The sequence below is a fragment of the Mesocricetus auratus genome, unplaced genomic scaffold (genome assembly GCF_017639785.1).
Source record: "Mesocricetus auratus isolate SY011 unplaced genomic scaffold, BCM_Maur_2.0 Super-Scaffold_100676, whole genome shotgun sequence".
In the NCBI taxonomy this organism is placed as follows: Eukaryota; Metazoa; Chordata; class Mammalia; order Rodentia; family Cricetidae; genus Mesocricetus; species Mesocricetus auratus.
In genome coordinates this window covers 173678479-173697880 of record NW_024429266.1, presented here as the reverse complement: position 1 = coordinate 173697880, position 19402 = coordinate 173678479, and the positions used below count along the sequence as shown (strand labels likewise).

At 49.0% G+C, this 19402-nt stretch overlaps 1 protein-coding gene across 6 annotated transcripts; it reads right to left on the bottom strand.

Annotated features, from left to right (window-relative positions):
- Positions 1–880: 880 nt before the first annotated feature.
- Brpf1 (bromodomain and PHD finger containing 1) lies at positions 881–18940 on the bottom strand. Of its 6 annotated transcripts, none has more exons than XM_005066151.4 (14): positions 18584–18937; positions 16094–16702; positions 11509–12468; positions 10138–10300; positions 9647–9778; positions 9057–9203; positions 8022–8331; positions 7387–7707; positions 6783–7067; positions 6160–6307; positions 4125–4261; positions 3904–4022; positions 3415–3569; positions 881–1746 (listed from the first exon to the last, which is right to left on the bottom strand). In XM_005066151.4, the coding sequence occupies exons 2-14, from the start codon at positions 16690–16692 to the stop codon at positions 1563–1565; spliced, it is 3660 nt and encodes a 1219-aa protein (XP_005066208.1). In that variant the 5' UTR covers positions 16693–16702; positions 18584–18937; the 3' UTR covers positions 881–1562. The 6 variants fall into 6 exon arrangements, with proteins under 6 accessions (XP_005066208.1, XP_012965917.1, XP_021080501.1 ...); XM_013110463.3 differs by having other exon boundaries at positions 9075–9203; XM_021224842.2 differs by having other exon boundaries at positions 3904–4261; positions 7387–7704; positions 18584–18940.
- Positions 18941–19402: the final 462 nt, after the last annotated feature.

The following is a 19402-nucleotide window of genomic DNA, read 5'->3' as shown; positions in this document are numbered from 1 at the left end:
TGTAATGTTTGAAGCACTTAAGCTATAGTCCTAACAAAGGACTTGAACCATGTGGAATCCACAAAGGAAGTCAGCAGTGAACTCTTCATCTGGTTTTAGCATGCTGGCTGAAGAGCCACCTTTCCAGACAAAAGGGCCTGAGTTTAAATCCTACCTCTACAACTTGTTAGTTGTAGGAACTTTGGCAAGTCAGTTCATTTCCCTTAATCTCAGCATCTGAGATAACCAACCTGTTATTAATCAACCCCATAAATTCTGTGAAGATTACACAATAGTGTACCTAAAGGTACTTAATATGGGCCTGTCACTGTAGAGGTAACCAACCTATTATTAATTAGCCCACCCCATATTTACTGCAGGGATTAGAAACAATTTATTTGTAGATACTTAGGGCGTGCCTGACACTCAGTGCATAGGAAATGGGAGCTTTCAGCTTTGTTGTTGGAACTTTTTTTTGTTTTGTTTTGTTTTTCAAGACAGGGTTTCTCTGTATTGTTTTAGAGTCTGTCCTGGAACTCGATCTGTAGACCAGGCTGGCTTCGAACTCACAGAGATCCGCCTGCCTCTGCCTCCCGAGTGCTGGGATTAAAGACATGTGCCACCAATGCTGGGCTTGTTGAAAGTTTTAAAAAGAGGTTTTTGTTATGTTATTCTGCCTGGTCTTGAACTCATGGCAGCCTTCCTGCCTCAGCACCTCAAGTCCAGAGATTGTAGGACTGTGCCATAATACCCAGCTTGCTGGTGTGTTGTCTTATGCCTAGCATGCACAGTAGGCAGCAAACATTTGGGCACAAGTATGTCTCATCCATGAGGCACAGATCTCTCCCTGTGAATCTTTCTGCCCGGGGCAGAAGGCAAGAAAAAAGAATTCTAAGTAGACTTTATTTTCTAAGAATCAATATATTTTCTTCCTTTGAAATAAATACAAACCAGTTTGAAAGGTAGGGGGGAATTCTATGGGAAAAAGAAAGGAAATAGAGACAAGCTCCATTCTTTTTTTTTCTTTTTCTCTTTTTTAGTACCAAATGACTCTGGCGCGACCCGGAAACGCAGTTACAAATGAGAATAATTTAAATTCTCCAATAATTACAGTATTTACAACAGCAGGGGAGGGGTCACCTAGTGCCCCTCTTCCAGGCTAGACAGACATCAATCCCACTGCTAGGCTGGGATAATGCTGGCTTACCTTACCACCTGCAAGGGCCTCAGGCCTCTAGGCAGTTATGGATTCCCCTGGCACAAGCAGGTAGGGGTGGTGATATGGTGTGTTTTATGCAGTATTCTCACCATGTCCCACCATCCTGCCCTACAACACCATGAGGTCTTGAGCTCTTTTTGACCCGTGGGACCTCTCCTCTCCTTGCACTGAGTGGCCATGGGCCCTTGGAGTGTTTTGTACAGTCCAGCTGCACTCAGGGCAGGAGGGACCTCCCCCACCCAACTTCCCCTGAGACTGGCCCCAAGACCAGGAACTAATCAGTGCAGAGGGCGGCACCACTCCAGGACAGTGAGCAAAGGGAAGGAGAGCGGTCACAGAGCACTGTAGTTGGGCTCTGACAGTATCAGTCACTATCGCTGGTCTCGCTGCTCTGCTCACCCTGCACCTTGCTGCGGTGCTGCAGAGCCCTGTGATAGGCAATCTGCACTGACTTGCGGATGTTGGACTTGCGGCCCTCCAGCATCTTCTCTTTGTCTAGATCCTGGTTCACACCCAGAGGAACGAGTTTAGTCCTGGGCAGCCACTGCCTGTCAGACAAGGTAAAGAGATGAGGCATAGATTTCAGGGGGAACAAGTAGTAGCCCATCCACACTCCGTGCATTTAGAAATGCCTGATTCTCAGTATTCCTGCTCTCAAGGGACTGTGTAGTATATAGAGAATAACCCAGTCAACAGTTATAGTAGGGGGAATAACTCAGTTATACGAGGAGGAATAACTGATACAAGAGAAACCTGAAGTAATAAAATTGATGCTATAAAGGATTTACTAAAAGACTTGCTTAGGAAATATTAAGTTACACAAAGTAGAAGTTAGGTAAAGGATTTCTTCCTCAGATATCACTGGAAGGTGAGTAGTAGACTAACCAGGGGTGTCAGAAACTGTAGCAAGGAAACTTTTGTACCATTATGGCAGTTTAGGGTTGCTGAGAAAATGTTTCTGGTAATGTTTGTTCACCAAGATTGACCTCCAATTGATCTCCACTCTCAGAACAAAAGGAGGCAACACTGATGTAAAAAGAGCCATTAGGCCCATTCCCATATCAAACAGCATTCCTCTAAGGGTCATCTCAAGGTGGCAGTGCAAGTGACAGCCATCATTAATGGCTGGTCTGCCATTAAGTGAACCTCTTATCAGGGAAAGCATAATTCTGCCAAGTGGGAAAGATTACCCTGGGTTACAACTATTCAGAAAAAAAAACACTGGTGTACTTAAATAATTATGGTAATTTCTTTGCTATATAAATCTCACTGCCCAAGTGGCCAGATTTGCAGTCTCCTGTCTCTCTTGTAACCTGGGAGCATGGCCTAGAAGAGATTTAAGATGACAGTGTATGTGGAATAGAGAGCCTAAGACCTATAGAAGTTGTTAAATATTCTGTTTGAGGCTGGTTCCCTTTTGTGCATTAGCCAGAATCAGTTGCATGGTATTATTATTTTGGTTTTTCGAGACAGGGTTTCTCTGTGGCTTTGGAGGCTGTCCTGGAACTCGCTCTGTAGACCAGGCTGGTCTCAGAACTCACAGAGATCCGCCTGCCTCTGCCTCCTGAGTGCTGGGATTAAAGGCGAGCAAACACCCCCCCCCCCAAGTATGAGGAGTGATTTCTCACTGGGAAGACATTAATTCTACGGCATAACCACGGGGCATTTTATGGGTATAAAAACCTCAAATAGGTATTCTAGCCCAGCTGTTTCAGAGAGACTATACAGATTATCATCTGCAGGCGATTAACAAAAAATTGACAAGAGGAATTTAAAGCCAAATTTTCTTCTCCTTTTTGTTTTCTCAGTGTAGTCCTAGCTGGCCCCGACCTCAGAGATACGCCTGCCTCTGCCTCATGAGTATAAAGCCGAAATGTTTATGCTTGCTTTTCCCCCTTCGTTACTATAGATGAAGTACTGGGAAAAGTAAGTCTAGAAGACATCTGAGTGTGAGCAGGGAGGGAGCCACCCTACATTTGCCAGTCACGGATGGTCTCTTAGTTTGTAGTTACAGTTGTTTGCCAGCTCCTGCCCACTCAGCCAGTCACTCAGGACAAGTACACCCTTTTGCTTAAGCTATTCTAAGTGTGCCCCCTCAATACCTTATAATAACCTAATCTGTTGTTGTGTCTCTTGGCAGTCTGCCCTACATCACAGTTGGCCGTGTTTATATCTATGGCTTTAGGTGACACCAAATGCACCCCCTCTTTTCTTACCAGGTTCGTTTGTTGTCAAAGAAGAGAACGAGGTAGAGATGCTCTCGGGCTTCCTGTGTCATCTGTTCCCCAAGTTTTAGAACCTCCAGTGGTGGTACAGGGATGGGAACCCCATGGTGGAACATACCTTCTCGGGGCATCTTTGGATCAATGATCTGAGGGTATAATACAAGCCCAGTTTGGTTAAGTCAGTTCTTCCCCAAAGCTACCATTATCTAAGAATTAAGACTATAACTGAAGAATATGTTACTGGGACTGTGGTATTGATCTTGCCATATTATTTCAAGTCTAAAGGGCAAGAGAAGAGATAGCGAGAGGTGAGAAACTAACTGGGATCTCTCTGGGGTCCTCAAGCTACATCTGTTTTAAGTCTACTTGCTAAGGAGCCCCGTGCTCTGTAGCTTGGCAGGGAAAGGGTGAAGCTACACTTATGAATCCCATTCCTAGGGCTGGAAAGTAAGGGGTAAGGACAAGAAACCATAGGCCTACCAGAGCAGGATATGATGGATAACCTCGGCATTTGGCCCACACAAGGTCCAGAGCATCCAATGGGGAGTCCTCATCTTCTGACAGCCAGCCAGCTCCTCGACCCAGACTCTTTCTTACCACTTCACAGGAATGGGAGAGAGGGGGCGGATCATCAGCTGAGGAGCTGGCAAGGCCTTGAAACTGGGTCCCCAGCACCCCTGACTTTGGGTGAGGGTACTTACTGCCGTGGCCCACGCCGCGGCCAGTGCCCACGGAGTAGGCCTCGTTTTCAGTGCCTGAGGTATCTTCACTGCTGTCCTCTGGGAATGTGCCCCTAGAGAAGGAGGGCTTGCCCCGGCCTTGTTTTGAGGGTGTTGTGCTGTAGAAAGACAATTAGAATGCAATTCAGAGGGGGAAATGGGGAATTGCATGGCAGGGGTCCTCTCCTTGTTAAATACTCAAATGTAGACTTTTGAAAAGTAGAGACTGTATGAAGTTTGCAACTCACACACTTTAGGGGTTTGTTACTCTAGTAAATCAGACTAATGTAGAGCTGTCAGTCACTGAGCAGAAAGCCTGTCTGTCTATAAACAATACTGACCAGAGCTGCCAGATCCTCTACTTCTGAAGAACCTGAGATTGATCTTAGGGCCTCACACAAGCTAAGACAAGTGTTCCACCAAGGAGATACATCCTCAGTCCTCGAGACAGGGAACATATGTAGCCATGGCTAGACTAGAACTTACTCTATAGCCCAGGCTAACCTTGAGTTTGCAGCAACCCTACTTCAACCTCTCAAGTGCTGGAGTTATAGGTATGAGCAACCACACCCAGATGATCCTCTGAGAAAGGTTTTGTGTAGCCCTTGCTGTCCTGCTGTCCTAGAACTTACTCTGTAGACTAGGTTGTCCTTAAACTCACAGACATCCACCTACTTCTGTCTCGAGTGCTGGGATTAAAGGTGGTATGGGTCACCACCACGCCTGGCTTGATCCTCTGATTTTTTTTTAATAATTTATTTACTTTATTTCACGTGCATTGGTGTTTTGCCTGCATGTATGTCTGTGTAAGGGTGTCAGGTCCCCTGGAATTGGAGTTACAGACAGCTGTAAGCTGCCATGTGGGTGCTGGGAATTGAACCCAGGTCCTCTGGAAGAGCAGTCAGTGCTCTTAACCGCTGAGCCATCTCTCCAACCCCTGATCCTCTTAATTTTTTTTAAAAGATTTATTTATTTATTATGAATACAACATTCTGCCTCCATGTATGTCTGCACGTCAGAAGAGGGCACCAGATCTCATTATGGATGGTTGTGAACCACCATGTGGTTGCTGGGAATTGAACTCAGGACCTCTGGAAGAGCAGTCAGTGCTCTTAACCTCTGAGCCATCTCTCCAGTCCCATCCTCTAATTTTTAAAGAGAACACAGTGTAAGAATTTTATGTGGATTCAGTATTTTGCTTTTTAAGAAATTTAATTCTACCTCCCTGGGGTTTTTTTGGTTGTTTTTTTTTGTTTTTGTTTTTGAGACAGGGTTTCTCTGTATTGTTTTGGAGGCTGTCCTGGAACTTGCTCTGTAGACCAGGCTGGCCTCGAACTCACAGAGATCCTCTTGCCTCTGCTTCCCAAGTGCTGGGATTAAAAAAATTTTTTAAATGTGAATTGGTATTTTGTCTGCATGTATGACTGTGTGAGGATGCCAGATGCCCTGGAACTGGAGTTAAAGACAGTTCTAAGCTGCCATGTGGGTGTTGAGACTTGAATTCAGGTCCTCTGGGAGAGCAATCAGTTCTCTTAACCGCTGAGTCATCTCTCCCACACCCCCCACCCCATTTTATCTGCACAGGCATTTTGCCTGCCTCTATGTGTGCCATGTGTTTGCAGTGTCTGTGGAAGCCAGAAGAGGGTATCAGATCCTCCTGGAACTTGAGCTACACTGTGAGGGTGCTGGGAATTGGACCAGGGTCCTCTGGAAGAACACCAGTACTCTTAACTGCTGAGCCATCTCTCCAGCATCTGTAGTCAGCGATCAGAAACATCTTAGTGCCCAAAATAAAGTACATCTACGGGCCAGGGCACCAGTTTGCATTGCTCTATAAAGTATCAGCTTAACTTAACAGAACCTCTGTTCTGTTAGGGTGACTGATTCATCCCATTTATTTTGTAGGGACACTTGGATTTGAACTCCTTCCTTTGAATGAAAATGGCTGCCACCCAGCTTTCATGGGAGAACCTGGAAAGGCATCCCGAAGGCTGCATCCTATCTTCAGGGCTAGTACCTGGTCCTGTCTGAGGCGGCACTGCTGCTGCTGCTGCTGCTGGACTCAGAGTCTGAGCTGCTCCGGGGAAGGTTGCAGTCGTTACGGTATACCAAGAAACTCTTCTTCACTGGCTGGTTCCCACTGCTGAAGCCATTGGCTGGTAAGTCTTAGAGGGAAGAGGAGGAGGGAAGGAACCAACTGGTCAGAAAGCAGTAGATCAGAGCCAGTATGGAGGCAAGGTGAAGTGAGTGTAGGTTCTTTCTGGGCTGAAAAATTCCTGCAAACTCCGGCCAGCAAAGATAGCTCTGAGCAGTTCTACCAGGGCCAAACACTGACATTCACCTTCCCTTGGCCTAAAGATACAAAGGACTTAAAGGGCAGGAAGTTCCCCAAGGAAGGAGAGAAGAGAAAAGGTAAAGTGATACGGGGAGATGGACTTGAATGGGAACCTGACTGGGTCAGTATCTTTGGGTCTCAGTTTTCACAAATGAAGGATGAGGGAATAGAATTCAAGAACTCCTAAGGGCCCGTCTAGCTGTCTTTTATAGGGAAATACAGGGAGAACTCAAAGAAAGTATACTGGGAAGAAGGGTAGCTCTGCTCACTCTTGGGGGGATGGGCTGGGTGATGATGAGGCTCACCCATTGGGGGGTCTTCTGTGGACTTATCACTGTCGCTGTCTGAACTCGAACTGGGCCGGGGGCTCCTACCCCTCTTGCGCTGCCGCAGGGAGCCCATGATGGGGAGCTGGGGGGGCCCCACAGGACTGCCTCCGTGGCTGGGGGTCATCTGGCTCTCCCGGTTTTTGGGGGGCCGGCCCGGCCTCTTGGGCGGTCCAGCTGTCTTCGGGTTCTTTTTGGAGAACAGAACTGAGGTTCTCCTGCCCACCTCATGTGCGGGGGTTGAGGACATGTTGGGACCCAGGCCTGGAGCAGAGAAAGAGAGAAGGAGAGTTGGTGAGGGGCCTGACATGAAAATGAAGGGTAGATGTCCAGGGTCACATCCTGGGAATATAGGATAATTACTCTGTCTAGAATTGGGGGAATGATTTTGGGGTTGAGGATTCAGAACAATTCATACCAAGAGCCAGAAAGGCAGCTAAGAGGCCTCTGACTGGGGAATGAAGGAGAAAATGCAGCTAGTTATGCAGAAAGGACCTCTACCTAGGGGACAGCAGGTCTGAGTATGTACTGCAGAGCCAAAATCTGACTTGCTTTGGGGTCCATCTTGCTATGGGGTTCAGACCTTTGCTTGTCTCCTGGCTGCTACTCTCTTCTGCGGCACTGTCTGTCTGTCCATCTTTGTCACAGACTGCTGGGTGGGGTGTCAGACTGCCCCGGCTAGACGGGCCATGACGCTCAGGCCCATCCCGGCCAGTCTCCCGCTGGTGAGCAAGCTTCCGCCGCAATGCTGTCATCTCTTTCTTGATCATTTTTGCACGCCGGGAACGGCCCACACTCTGCTTGCTGGCATTGACTTCATCTAGCCGCTCCAGCAACAACTTGAGCTGCTCTTCTACTGGAAGGTGTTTCTGGTTCTCCAGCAGGACCAGCCGTTCTTCCTCTGCTGCCAGGGAGAGTTGGGGGAAGAAAGGTCAGGCTCAGGGCAGCCCATTGGGCCCCCTGAACCTGGGCAGGCAGCAGGAACCCACTCTTCCCATTGGCTTCTCCCAGGAAGCACTACAAATGGCAGCACTAGTATGTAGAATGGTGGCCCAGCTATCCATTCACCCTGTCTGGCTTCTTGGGGAGCATTCCTGGGGATAGCCTGCTGCTGCTCAGCTGCTTTTTGCCTGTACTGCCTGCTCCCAGGAAGGGACTTTTGGAAAGCTGTCCATCTCTGGCATTGGCCTCTATGCATGCAGATGACTCATCACCCACCATCTTCAGTGTGGTGTGGGGCCTCATCTCCAGCCAGGTTGTGAGGGATATGCATGCCCGTCTCAAAGTCAATGCCCATTTTTTCTGCCTGGCGCCGGGCCTGCCGGAGCACAGCGCCACCCTGCTCACGGAGTCGCACTGCTGCCCTGTAGAAGATGGTGTCCTTGGCATTATACTTTAGGCAGTTGCTGACAATGAGGTTGAAGTCCTCCTCAAAATCATCAAAGTTCAAGTAGCGATAAGCCTCCAAGTTCTGCTTCATGGTGAAAAAATCCATGGGCTTTTTGATGTGGTCTAGGTAGTCAGGTACCTGGGAGAGCAGGGTAAGTGTCTTTAAGTGGAGATCTGTTCTTATTCTCCCAAATCCTACTCTTAACAGCCCTCCCACCCCTGAAATGCATCTAGCAACCTCTTCCCCCCACAGTTAAGAGGCAGGCATGTAGTACAAGGGAAGTTCTAATCCTGATTTCACTAGTCACAAGCTGTGTGACCATGGTAGTCTCTTAACTTCTCTGGGCCTTATTTTCCTCTCCTGGAAAATGGTGATGAAAATGCAGATAAATCTATTTCCTGGAACCATGAGCAGCTTTAATAAGAAAAAAAAAAGTCATGAGACTTCTCTAAGATTGTACTGCCTTGTATTCTTACTGTTGTTCTTGCTTATCATAAGGTTTGTGGTATGGCTGCTGCCTCAGATGTTTCGTTTTATACCTTTCAGAGAGAAAAGTGACCTAGTGCTTCAGAGCTAGCTCTTTAGATCTGAACCTTCTACAGTTTCCATTCTAATCTTTCTGCCTTGTGATTATTCATCTGGCAGACTCTGGCGAAGGAGTGAAGATGGCCTCCCATTCTGAGTTCTTGGGGTGTGGTAAGGACAAGAGTCCAGGTGGCAGATGTGGCTCTAGTTCATCCTGCCCCAGAGCCACCAAACCTTTTATGTTTAGGTCCCCACCTAGTCCCTGGGCCAGACCTGCAGCAGGGGTCCAACTGGGAGAAGAGGAGAAAGAAGTTGGAGCGAGGGGAAGGGATTCTTACTTCGTCCAATTCGGTTACCTCAGACAGAGGGACCGGCTCGCTGAAGATGTTGCCTGTGTCCTTCTCTTGGAGCTGTTCCAAGGTTTTTCGGAGGAGGATGAGGAAAGGGGTCAGCTGCATTTCCATGGCAATCTGCTGGATCTTGATCTGGCACACAAAAGGGCTAGATCAGCCAGGCCCTGGCCAGTCCCCCAGCAGAGGTCAAAGGAGATGGTCCCTACTGGCTTAGGAACATGCTTTTCTCATCCAGGCCCCATAGAAAGAAAGCTGTCTCTATCCACGTTGGTTCCCCCTCCTTGAACTCCTGGCCTGAGCTGCCTGAGTCAGAGGTTAGGATTCTGTGATCCTTTGATACTCAGCTTCCCACAGGCTTAAAAGCACATAGTGATAGGACACTCAATGCTGTTATGGGCTTTGGTGCCTCCTTCCCCCTACCCCCCCCACACACACAGAGGGAGAGAGGGAGAGGGAGAGGGGGAGAGAGAGAGAGAGAGAGAGAGAGAGAGAGAGAGAGAGAGAGAGAGAGAGAGAGAGAGAGAGAGAGAGAGAGAGAGAGAGAGAAGAACCAGGGCTGGCCCAGGAGCACTCACCGTCTCCCTTTTGAGTTTCTCTCGCTTGCGGATCAACTCCACCAGCAGTCTAGCTCGCTCCAGGTCATGCCGGAGCCGCTGCCAGGACTTGAGCTGTTCTTTGAGGGCCCAGTTCTTATCTTCAGAATCTCTCTGTAGAGGTAAAAGGGGCATCAGATGGTGAGCCAGAAGAGGAGTGCAGGAAACCTAGGACAAAGCCAGGGCAAGTCCAAGGAGGAAGCCCAGTAGTTTATCAGTAGTATCTCCATCTACATGTTACCAGGGTCTAACACAATGATGTTCAGTATGTTTGTTGAATTAATGAGCACACAGGAACAATGCCTTTCCATCAACCCGGTAATATATAGATTTCATGCTGACCCTGCTTTGGGGTTACTTTAAAGGTGAAAAAAAATCCTAAGTTCTTTGATACTGGAGGCTATCACTACAAATTTTGATCCTTGCCCTTTTGGTACTAGTTTCCACAGCCCATAGGGATTCAGACACGGTACCCCAACTTGATCACAGTTCCTCTGAGACTGAAGGTGTGTCTGCAGACGCCGGAGTAGTGGGACCCCATTCCGTGACTGTCGTTTCAGAGTCCAGTAGCTGTGTAGCCTCTGCATGAACTGGCTCTTCCTCTGGATGGTCAGGCGGTTGGTGATCTTACTGAGTCTGGGAACCAGGGAACAAAGTAAAAACCTGCTAGGTCCTGACTGCCTGTAAGAGTTCCTGAATGAGGACAAATAGGGGCTATGATGCTTACCAGAAATGTCTGGAAAACCAAGCATAGTAAGTAGCCCACACCTGTAATCCCAGCACTTAGGAAATGGAGGCAAAAGGATCCAGAAGCTCAAGGTAATCTTTGGCTCTATATGGAGTTCTAGCCCAGCCTACTACAAGAGATTCTGCCTCAAAAAGAAAACAAGGAAGAGGAAGAAGGGAAGGAGCAGCTTGGAATTCTGGGCTCAAGACATAATTAACAGTATCTTGAGTGGTACAACACAGCAGAAAGGAAACCAAGCTCTCATCACTAAGTGGAACAGTGTCAGTCAGCCTCTTAAGTCTGCTTAGCCACAGCAGCCCAGGGCACAGTTAGACTCTGACCTCTCGGATTGAGCCTGTGGTGAAGATAATGTACCCCATCACCTGTTGGCCTTTTTGGTACGATCAAGAGAAGATAAATTACAGGGACAGAAACCTATAGTGAAGTCAACCAGACAACACAAGACAGCTAAAAACAATTGACAATCACAGCCTGACTGAGCAGCACTCCACAGGGCACAGACAACATGGGAAGGTGGCCCTTAGGATCACAGATGACACTGAAGCATCTGTGCATGATCAAGTTACACATGCTATGCACTTATTTCTGTGCCATCTGACAACTGAGCTGCATCCCAGCCCCTTCATAACTTTCTGAGCCTTTTCCTCCCCACTTTTCACTCATTCTTTCATTGGAGGATCACTTTTCCTCAGAGGATCCTTCATTTTAACAAACCGCACCATCAAAAAGAAGGGCAGCTTAAATACATGCTCCATCTGCTAGATAAAGGTTCAGAGTTTCTGGTGCCTAATGCAAAAGTCAGGTAGGTGACTTAAGATGCCCCCCCCCCCCCAAAACAAGGTTTCTCTGTGTAACAGTCCTGGCTGTTCTGGAACTCGCTTTGTAGACCAGGCTGGCCTCAAGCTCACTGAGATCGCCTGCCTCTGCTGGGATTGAAGGCGTGTGCCACCACCACCTGGTTTAAGGTTACCTTTTTTACTTTCTTTTTCACTTTCAAGCAACTCTGATGGGAAGGCAAGCAGGCAACTCTAATTAAGCCCCACAATCCCTCTCAGAGCTTCTCCCCTCCCCTTCCTGCCCACTGCTGCCCATGTACCTGTGTGGCGGGATGCAGGGCACAGACACCACAGGTGCTGCTGCCCGCTTCTCTGCCAAGATCTTCCGAGCTTTCTTCATCTTAATCCGGGACTTGGCCTTGGCTTTCTTAACCTTCTCTGAGCTCCAGCTCTTACCCTCATCTTCTTCTTCATCCTCCTCCTCCTCACCCTCACTGTGGGATAAGGCAGGCAGGCGGCGAGCAGAACCTGGGGGTGTGTGGATGTCACAGTAGGCTGTCTTGCGGACACTAAAGGAGGTGCCATTGGCACCTGTCTCCCGCACAGGTTCCATCTTCATGTAAAGGCCAGCCTGCTGGGCACATGTCACATGGAAGGCTGTGTAGCAGTTGGCCTTGTGGCACTGGATGCAGGCTCCAGAGCCCCGCTGTTTGCAAATGTAGCAGGTGAGCTTCCAGCGGGCTGGTGGGATGTGTTCAATGCTGTCAATAGGTTCTAGGAAGACTGTGTTGGCAAAGCAGACCTCAGGTATCCACAAGGCACACACCACGTGGGCCCAGCGGCCATCATCTGTCTGCTTAAAGGCACCACCCTTATTGGGGCACAGAGCACAGTCAACTGCACGAGAAGGTGACTGCAGGCAACGGCGGCACAGCCACTGGCCCTCAGGGATATAGGGGACACCGTAGCACTCCTGGTGCACAGCCAAGTTGCACATGTCACAGAAGAGGATGACATTGCTGTTCTGGCACTCGCCATCATTGCAGATACAGCACACGGCATCTTCATCCACTAGTGCATTGGGGTCACCTTTATTGTGACTCTCAAAGTAGGACTCCTTCTCCAACCGGTCCATTAGGTACTCAAAGATCTCCTGTGGGATAGGACTCACTCCCTCGGTCTTCCGTCGCTCATTCATGATATCCAGCCAGATGTAGTCCTCCTCATCCATGTCATACTCTACTTCCTCATCCAGCTCCTCTGCAGACTTCTCGATGTACCTGAAGTGCACACAGGTAGTTTGAAGATCCATGTACGCGTGTCTCCTTCTAGCCTTACCTTCACCCCATATTCATAGTTACTAGAATTTCTGTCTTGCAGAAAAGGAAACCTAAATGTGGGGGAAGTTAACTTCCTTAGCTTACTTGTAAGAAAGTGCCCTTAAGCTAGATCATAAACACAAGCCTACCTCTCTAGTACTCATGTTGCGGCTGTCATATGATGCTGTCTTCCCTTAAGCAAAGAGGCTCAGCTAGACCCCTTAAAAGGCGAAATGTTGGAACAATGAGGGTCCATCATAGGAGTATGGGGGTTGTATAGTCAGAAGAAGGCAGTTCTTTGGACAACACTGGCAGATGAATACAGGCCTGTTTTAGCAAAGTTGACAAGTACCAAAGACACCATGAACCTTCTTTCAGGAGGTGCTAGGAGTCTTCCAAAAGCTACATACTGGATAGCCTTGAAAGACAATAATAGCTATGACTGGCTGGGCATTTACTATGGGTCAGGCACCAGGCCAAATTACATCTATTCTCTATTACAGCTAGCAGATCAGTGTTCTTATCTTATTTATTTGTAGATGAAGAAAGTGAAGCTTTGAGAAAAACTGTTAATAATCTATAACAGATAGCACCAAGGAGTGACAGAGCTAGCATCTGATCTTTGGCCCCAGCCTTTTCACATCCACTTTGGCACTCAGGCTCCAAGCCAGCAGGCCTAGAGCAGGGGCTGCTCCAGGTTGCTGTGACACAACAGGCACCCACCTTGCCCTGCCTTAGGTCACCTAGACCCTAGCATTATCAACTATAGAGTACAAGACAAGAACAGGACTTTGGCTCTTAACAAACCTGGTTTTAAACTTTGTCACTGCCACTCTGTCATGTCAGGACATCACTGCTCTGCCCTGCATCAAAGCTTTACTATATTCAGTAAATGATAACTTTAAATGACACTGCAAAAGGCAATGGATAAAGAGCTGGGGACATACTCAGTCAGTACACTGTTTGCCTAGCATGCACAAAGCCCTGGTTCAATCCCTGACACCCCATAAAACCAGGTGTGATGGCCTAACTGTAAATCCTAGCACTCAAGAGTTAGAGGCAGAAGAATCAAAAGTTCAAGGCTACTACACAGTGAGTCAGAAGCTAGCCTAGGATACACAAGGCCCTGCATCTAAGGGGATAGGGGAGCAGCTAAGTCATGTGGTACACAGCATGTTACAGCAGAATGTTAATTCCTCTCTCCACATGGGAAACGAATACAAGCAAGTCAGACGCATAGAAGCTCTGAGGCCATTTGCCTGGTCTCTGTATGACAGTATATGACCTTAAGTCTTAAGCCCTCTGAGTCTTGGTTTCCTTCTCTATAGTGGCAATGCTAATATGATCTGCCTGACACTGCTTAGAACAGTGCTTCACAGGGAGCAACTATTCAATAAATGTCAACTTTATTATTAGCTTTTGTATAGCCCTAACCCACTCTGCCTTGAATTATAGCTGTTTGTGCCTAACTCCTTCTCTAGACAGAGGCAGGGATCATGTCTGATTCACTATACAGAAATAGATACTCGGTGTTGTTCAATTGAAAGGCATGTTGGGGGTAGCAGGGAGGAGGGAGACTAAAATGTGTGTAGGAGGCAGCTTCTTCCATAGCCCTTTCCCTCTTACCCAAGGTGAGTTCAACTCGTGATCCTGGAACATGGGTATGATCAGAGCTGGTGTGCAGTAGCTGGATGGTTCTAGGGCTTGCACTAGTTCTCTTAAACATCAGGTCTTGCCTGGTCCTCTGCCTTGACACATGACAGTATGTGATGGTACACAACATACTCCCACAGGCTCCCAGATTACAGACTGTGGCACAGATAGGTGGGCAGTGTGTCATGTACAATTCTTGGCACAACAGCTGACACACCACCCTCTCCCTCCCCCTCATGAAGTGCACTGGAATTTGAGCAAGGGAAAATGTTATTTGAGTGATGACCTCAGACCTTCTCAAGGTTTTACAAAAGTCACTTTCAAAACATGAGGAATTTTGCTAACTATGATAATTACAATAACATAACCCCCAACGGACTGCAACATACTAGCTGCAAACTGCCCCTCTAGAGAAAAGAGCTGATCCCAGGAGAAAAGTGACTGTGTGGGGGAGGAAGAGAAGCAGATGAGTAAGTTGGGCTGGACTGCCTGTGAGATTATGCATGCCAAGAGCCATTAGAGGAGAGGAAGGTCCAAAGAGAGGCCTGTTGGGGGGTAAAGACGTATGGTAGTAAATTCCAAGAGAAAAGAGTAGAAAACCAGAAAGGGGGAACAGAGCTGAACCGATAAAAGGAGAAAACTTGGACAAGTGAGAGAAAAGTAATATATGTAATACATTGTGTCATTGTATTCCCAGGCAGTTACTGTAATATCAAGTGGACTGCATATTTAGGTAAAAACCACTTTTTACACAAGAGCCTTTACAATAAATATAAACGAACAAACTTGATTTCTTAGCTTTGGTGGCCAGGACTCCAAGTGGGTTTTACACATGGTTCTGATAACATCCTGTGGCTGAGATTTCTACATATAGTTCACCACCCATTGTCCATACACTGTACATCTTTTTTTTTCATGTTAACCGAATTAGCTTTATTATGTTATTTTGTCTGTGGCTTCAGGGCCAGCAAGACAGTTAAATGGGTAAAGGTGCTTGCTATCAAATCCAATGACCTAAATCCTATCCTGGGACCTGGGACCTGCATGTAGGAGAGAAATGACTCCACAGGTAGTCCTCTAGCTTCCACAGGTGCTATGATGTAAGTGTATGTGCAGACACACAAATAAATAAACATGAAAAGATTTTTTTAAACCATGAATGTCGGCAACTTCAATAGGAACCACTATGACTAGCTCTTAGAAGGAATGGAATACAAAGAAATAAATAAAAGAGCCATTGGAGAGGTACTATGTCAACATGGAAATACTGATTACAGAGTTGTTAAAGGACAGGTAACACTAACATAACAGTAGGGAAATTACATCACAGATTTATCACCTGCATTTAGGGCCTTCTGAAGCCAATGTCTCCTGCCCTAGGGAAGAACACCGCACATATTGTGCAGATGAGGTTTCTAGAGCACATGGCCATGCAGTGAAAAGGTAGAAAGGGTCAAACATTATAGCTGAGATGGTGGGTGCAAGGCAACAGTGCAGCTCTGAGGCTCGGGAGACTTGGGTTTCAAGCTCAGTTCAGAGATGCCTAGCAAGTGACTTTTGACAGGCCTGGCACTCTCTGAAATGAGAACAATGACTGCTTAAGAGAGTTCTGAGAATAATGAGGTGGCTATAGCTGGGTACAATGTCAGAGAACATTCAGGAAGCAAGAGGTAGGTGGCTCGCTTGTCAATTCAAGGCCAGCTTGGGCTACATAGTTAAGTTTCACAACAGCCAGGACTCTTATACAGATAACAAACAAACAAGCCCCCTGCAAAATCCAAAACCCCCAAACCAAGCCTTATTTAAATTAAAAAGGGGGGGAAGAAGAGATGGCTATAACGCACTGAATGCAGGACCTAGCATGGGTCTACAGGGCTAAGGGACAGTTCACTCCCTCGGCAGGGCTAGAGGTAGAAGGTGGTGGTGGCCTTACCGGTAGTAGGAAGTGGGCCGGGGTGGTGCATCAGGGGTGTCTTGCTCTAGCTCACGATACACCACCTCAGGCAGTTTGGGAGCAGCACTGGCGGGAGCACTGTGGTGGTGGTGGTGGTTGGAGTCCTTGCGTTTCTCCTTGTTCTTATGCTTGCCTGACTTAGGTGTAGCTGCAGGTGTCTCGGTGTTCTCCTTGTTGCTGCCATTCTCTGGAGCCTCCTCAGGGGCCTCCTCATCCTCCGACACCACATCCAGGTTGTCAAAGATGCTGATGCGGTGGACACGGCCATGCAGGTCCACCTCTACCATGCGCTGGGCCTGAGCATAACTCATCACCTCTCGGCCTGGTGACTGTGAGACTTCAGAGGGACTGGGTGACTGCTTATTGGCTGGTCGTGACTGGCGCCCTTTCTTTTTGTGCTTGCGCAGTGGGGTCTGTTGTGGGGGCGGTGGGCTGTCGTGGTCATAGTGGTACAGGTGGTACTCAATACCACTGTAACTCTTGTAAACCTTGCGACAGGTCTCCACAGGGCATTCATATGGTGGCTTAGTTGCCCGCAAGTTGTGGCAGAAGGTCTTCACATCAAAGTCCACCCCCATGCTGTCACATCTAGAATATACCGATCAGTTAGCACATACCTGACAAGAGCTTCCAGTCCCTTCACCATACAGCCTACTTTCTCCAGTCTTCCTTCTCACAAGGTCACCAGCCTCTCTTTAGAGCATCTCCAAGTGCCAGCTCCTGTACCAAGGTCTTGGCACAGGTCCTCTAGACCTATTGCTTGGTCATCCTGCCTATGTCTTGGTTCTTTTAGCCAAATCTCTCCAAGTAGCAGTGATCATACCAATGACATGATTAAAAGCCTCCCACTGCTCCCCCAGCTTCTTAGGATAATATTCAAGCTATCTAGGATAACATTCACAGGATTCCTTTCACTCTAGTCCTAGTCCTTTCTAGATTCTTCTCAGTAAGTACAATTGTCCACACACAGCAGCCTACCATTCCCTAAATGTTACAATCTCTCAAGGTACAAAGGCTATTAGGAATGCTGATTGGTGGGCTCCTACAAATTCTTCAAAACCTGGTTCAAATGACACCTTTACTATGACTTCTTTGACTCTCCCATGGAAAAACTGTTTCTACAGCAGTCTCTTCTCACCTCCAGGGTGGCATTTTCCAGTTCTGTCTTCTCCCAATCTCCTGAGAGACCTTCAGTAGACACCAGACCTATCTATTTCTAAATTCCCAGTTCCTAGCAAGCACTAGACTCTCAAGCCTTGACAAATAAATGAAAAGCCTGTTGAATGAATAACTGAATGAGACCACCAGATTAGAAGTTGAGGGAGATCAGATTAAGGATAAAAGTTGCCTATGTGTGAGTCTGAGTGAGTGGCCAATGGGTCAGTCCTAGAGTCCAACAGAAACCACTGGACTGCACAGGCAGTGTATTACTGAGGTCTTTATGGAGACCCTCACTCCAGCCCTGGAACTGGGTGGAGATAGAGGGAGGAACCATGTGAAAACGGCCATCTGCCCAGAGAAAACAGCACAGGCTACACTTATTTCCTCATTTACAGATCCATGCTCCATTAATCCAGGACCTACCAAGTGCCAGGCCCTAAGGGCACAAACAGGAAAATAAAAATCTAGGCACTGAGTTCCAGAGTTTTCAAGGGCTAACCCTCCCCCACCCCAATGTTTCTGGGTGAGTAGCAACAGCAGATGGCACCAAACCCCAGAGAGCCCAGCTTAGTCAGCCACTGCCCCAATTTCTCTCAGGATGAGGTGAACTAGAGTGCTTGGGTTCCCCAATACAAGGCCTGCCTGACTTCCCTGACAAACACTGACTTTCAGCCTCTCCTCCTGAGGCTTAACCACGAGAGTGAGCAGTTCTAGTCCCTCTGTCGACGGCCTCTGACTTCCAAGCTACACATTCAACTCCAACTCACTTCTATTTCCTATCTGCTGCTGCTGTGCCTTTAAACACGAAACCAATTATAGGCACAAACAAGCTCAACTCTTTCCAAGCCGGGTCCCTGGTGAACGCTGCCACTCTGGCTTTGCTGGCCTGGTTCCCGAACTGGCACAGTGCCCCCAGGGACCTGGTGTCAGAGGCACAAAGGTGTGACCAGAACTTAGCTCTGAAAGCCCTGGTGCCCAGAGGTATGGAGGAAGCATCTACTCCCAGGAACTCCAGGAGCTGAAGGAAGTAAGGGACAAGGGGGTGGGACCAGGGCCGCGGTGCCCGAGCACGGTCTCCCGGATGCTGTGCCGCTTCCTTTTTGTCAAAGTGTAACAAGTCAAACAAGGGTTCCCTCCTGCCAGTGGCCCAGGCAACCCCAAAGGACACACACTGTTGCCGCGGACGCTCGCCGCAAACGAATGGTCTGTCAATTCTCCCCGCCCAAGGGGCTAGGAGGCGTCTAGCACGCCCCTCCTGGGTGGCCCCTTCTCCACTGGTACTGCCGCCCGGCCCCGGCACGTACTCACCGGCCACCTCCAGTCCGGGCTCATCGCCGGGGGCGCCCGCCGGGGCTCCGACCCCGCGTGGGGAGGCCAGCGGGCAAAGACCGGCCGGGAAGGGGAAACCCGAACTCCGGGACGCGGAACTGGCCACCCCGGCTCCTGTCCCGCACGCTCTGGCCCGGCTTCCCGCGCTGACCCCTGCCGCTCCCGGTCCCGCCGGCGCCCCAGTGTCGCAATTCCGCAAGCACCCTCGTGTTTCTCGAGCTTTGGGGTCTAATGGTCAGGGAACCCGGTACCGCCGGGACAATAAGGGGGGCTCCCGGAGGCGGCACAGGGACAGCGGCAGCGCGACCGTGGCGGCAAAGGCTGTGGCAGCGGCAGCAGCAGAAGCAGCGACGGCGACGGCGTCCGCCTGGGTAAACGCGGCCCCGTGGCGCTGCATAGACGCACTTTCGCCACGGCTCCCCGCCGGTCCGCCGAGACGCGAACGACCATCCTCTGGGCCTGGAAAAGATGTCTGGACACCGCATAGGTTCAGAGGAGTGCCTCCATGGTCTAGGGGGAGTTTCTGGAGACTGAAGTCGCCGCGTGGGAAGCGGGTGGGGTGGGGGGTGGGGTCCTCGGGCCGTTTGTGGCGAATCTGCGAACACGGACGAGCAGCGCGAGGCTGGGCGTGAGGAGCCCGCCCTTCTTCCCCTCCCCCCTCTGCTGCCGCCTCCTGCTCCCTCCCTCCTGCTGGCGCGGCGGCTGCGGTGGGGACCTAGCCTTAGTCTCTGTGGAAGGCGATGGGGTGGGACGGGGCGGGAGCGCAGGCGAGGCGGAGCTGGGGGCAGGGCTCGGAGC

Coding starts and splice junctions, on each gene's coding strand:
- Brpf1 (XM_021224841.2), bottom strand. CDS start 16,692: ATGGGGGTGGACTTTGATGTGAAGACCTTCTGCCACAACTTGCGGGCA. Junction 3,570..3,903: donor ATCCATCATATCCTGCTCTG/GTAGGCCTATGG, acceptor TTATACCCTCAG/ATCATTGATCCAAAGATGCC. Junction 1,747..3,414: donor TTTGACAACAAACGAACCTG/GTAAGAAAAGAG, acceptor CTTGTCTGACAG/GCAGTGGCTGCCCAGGACTA.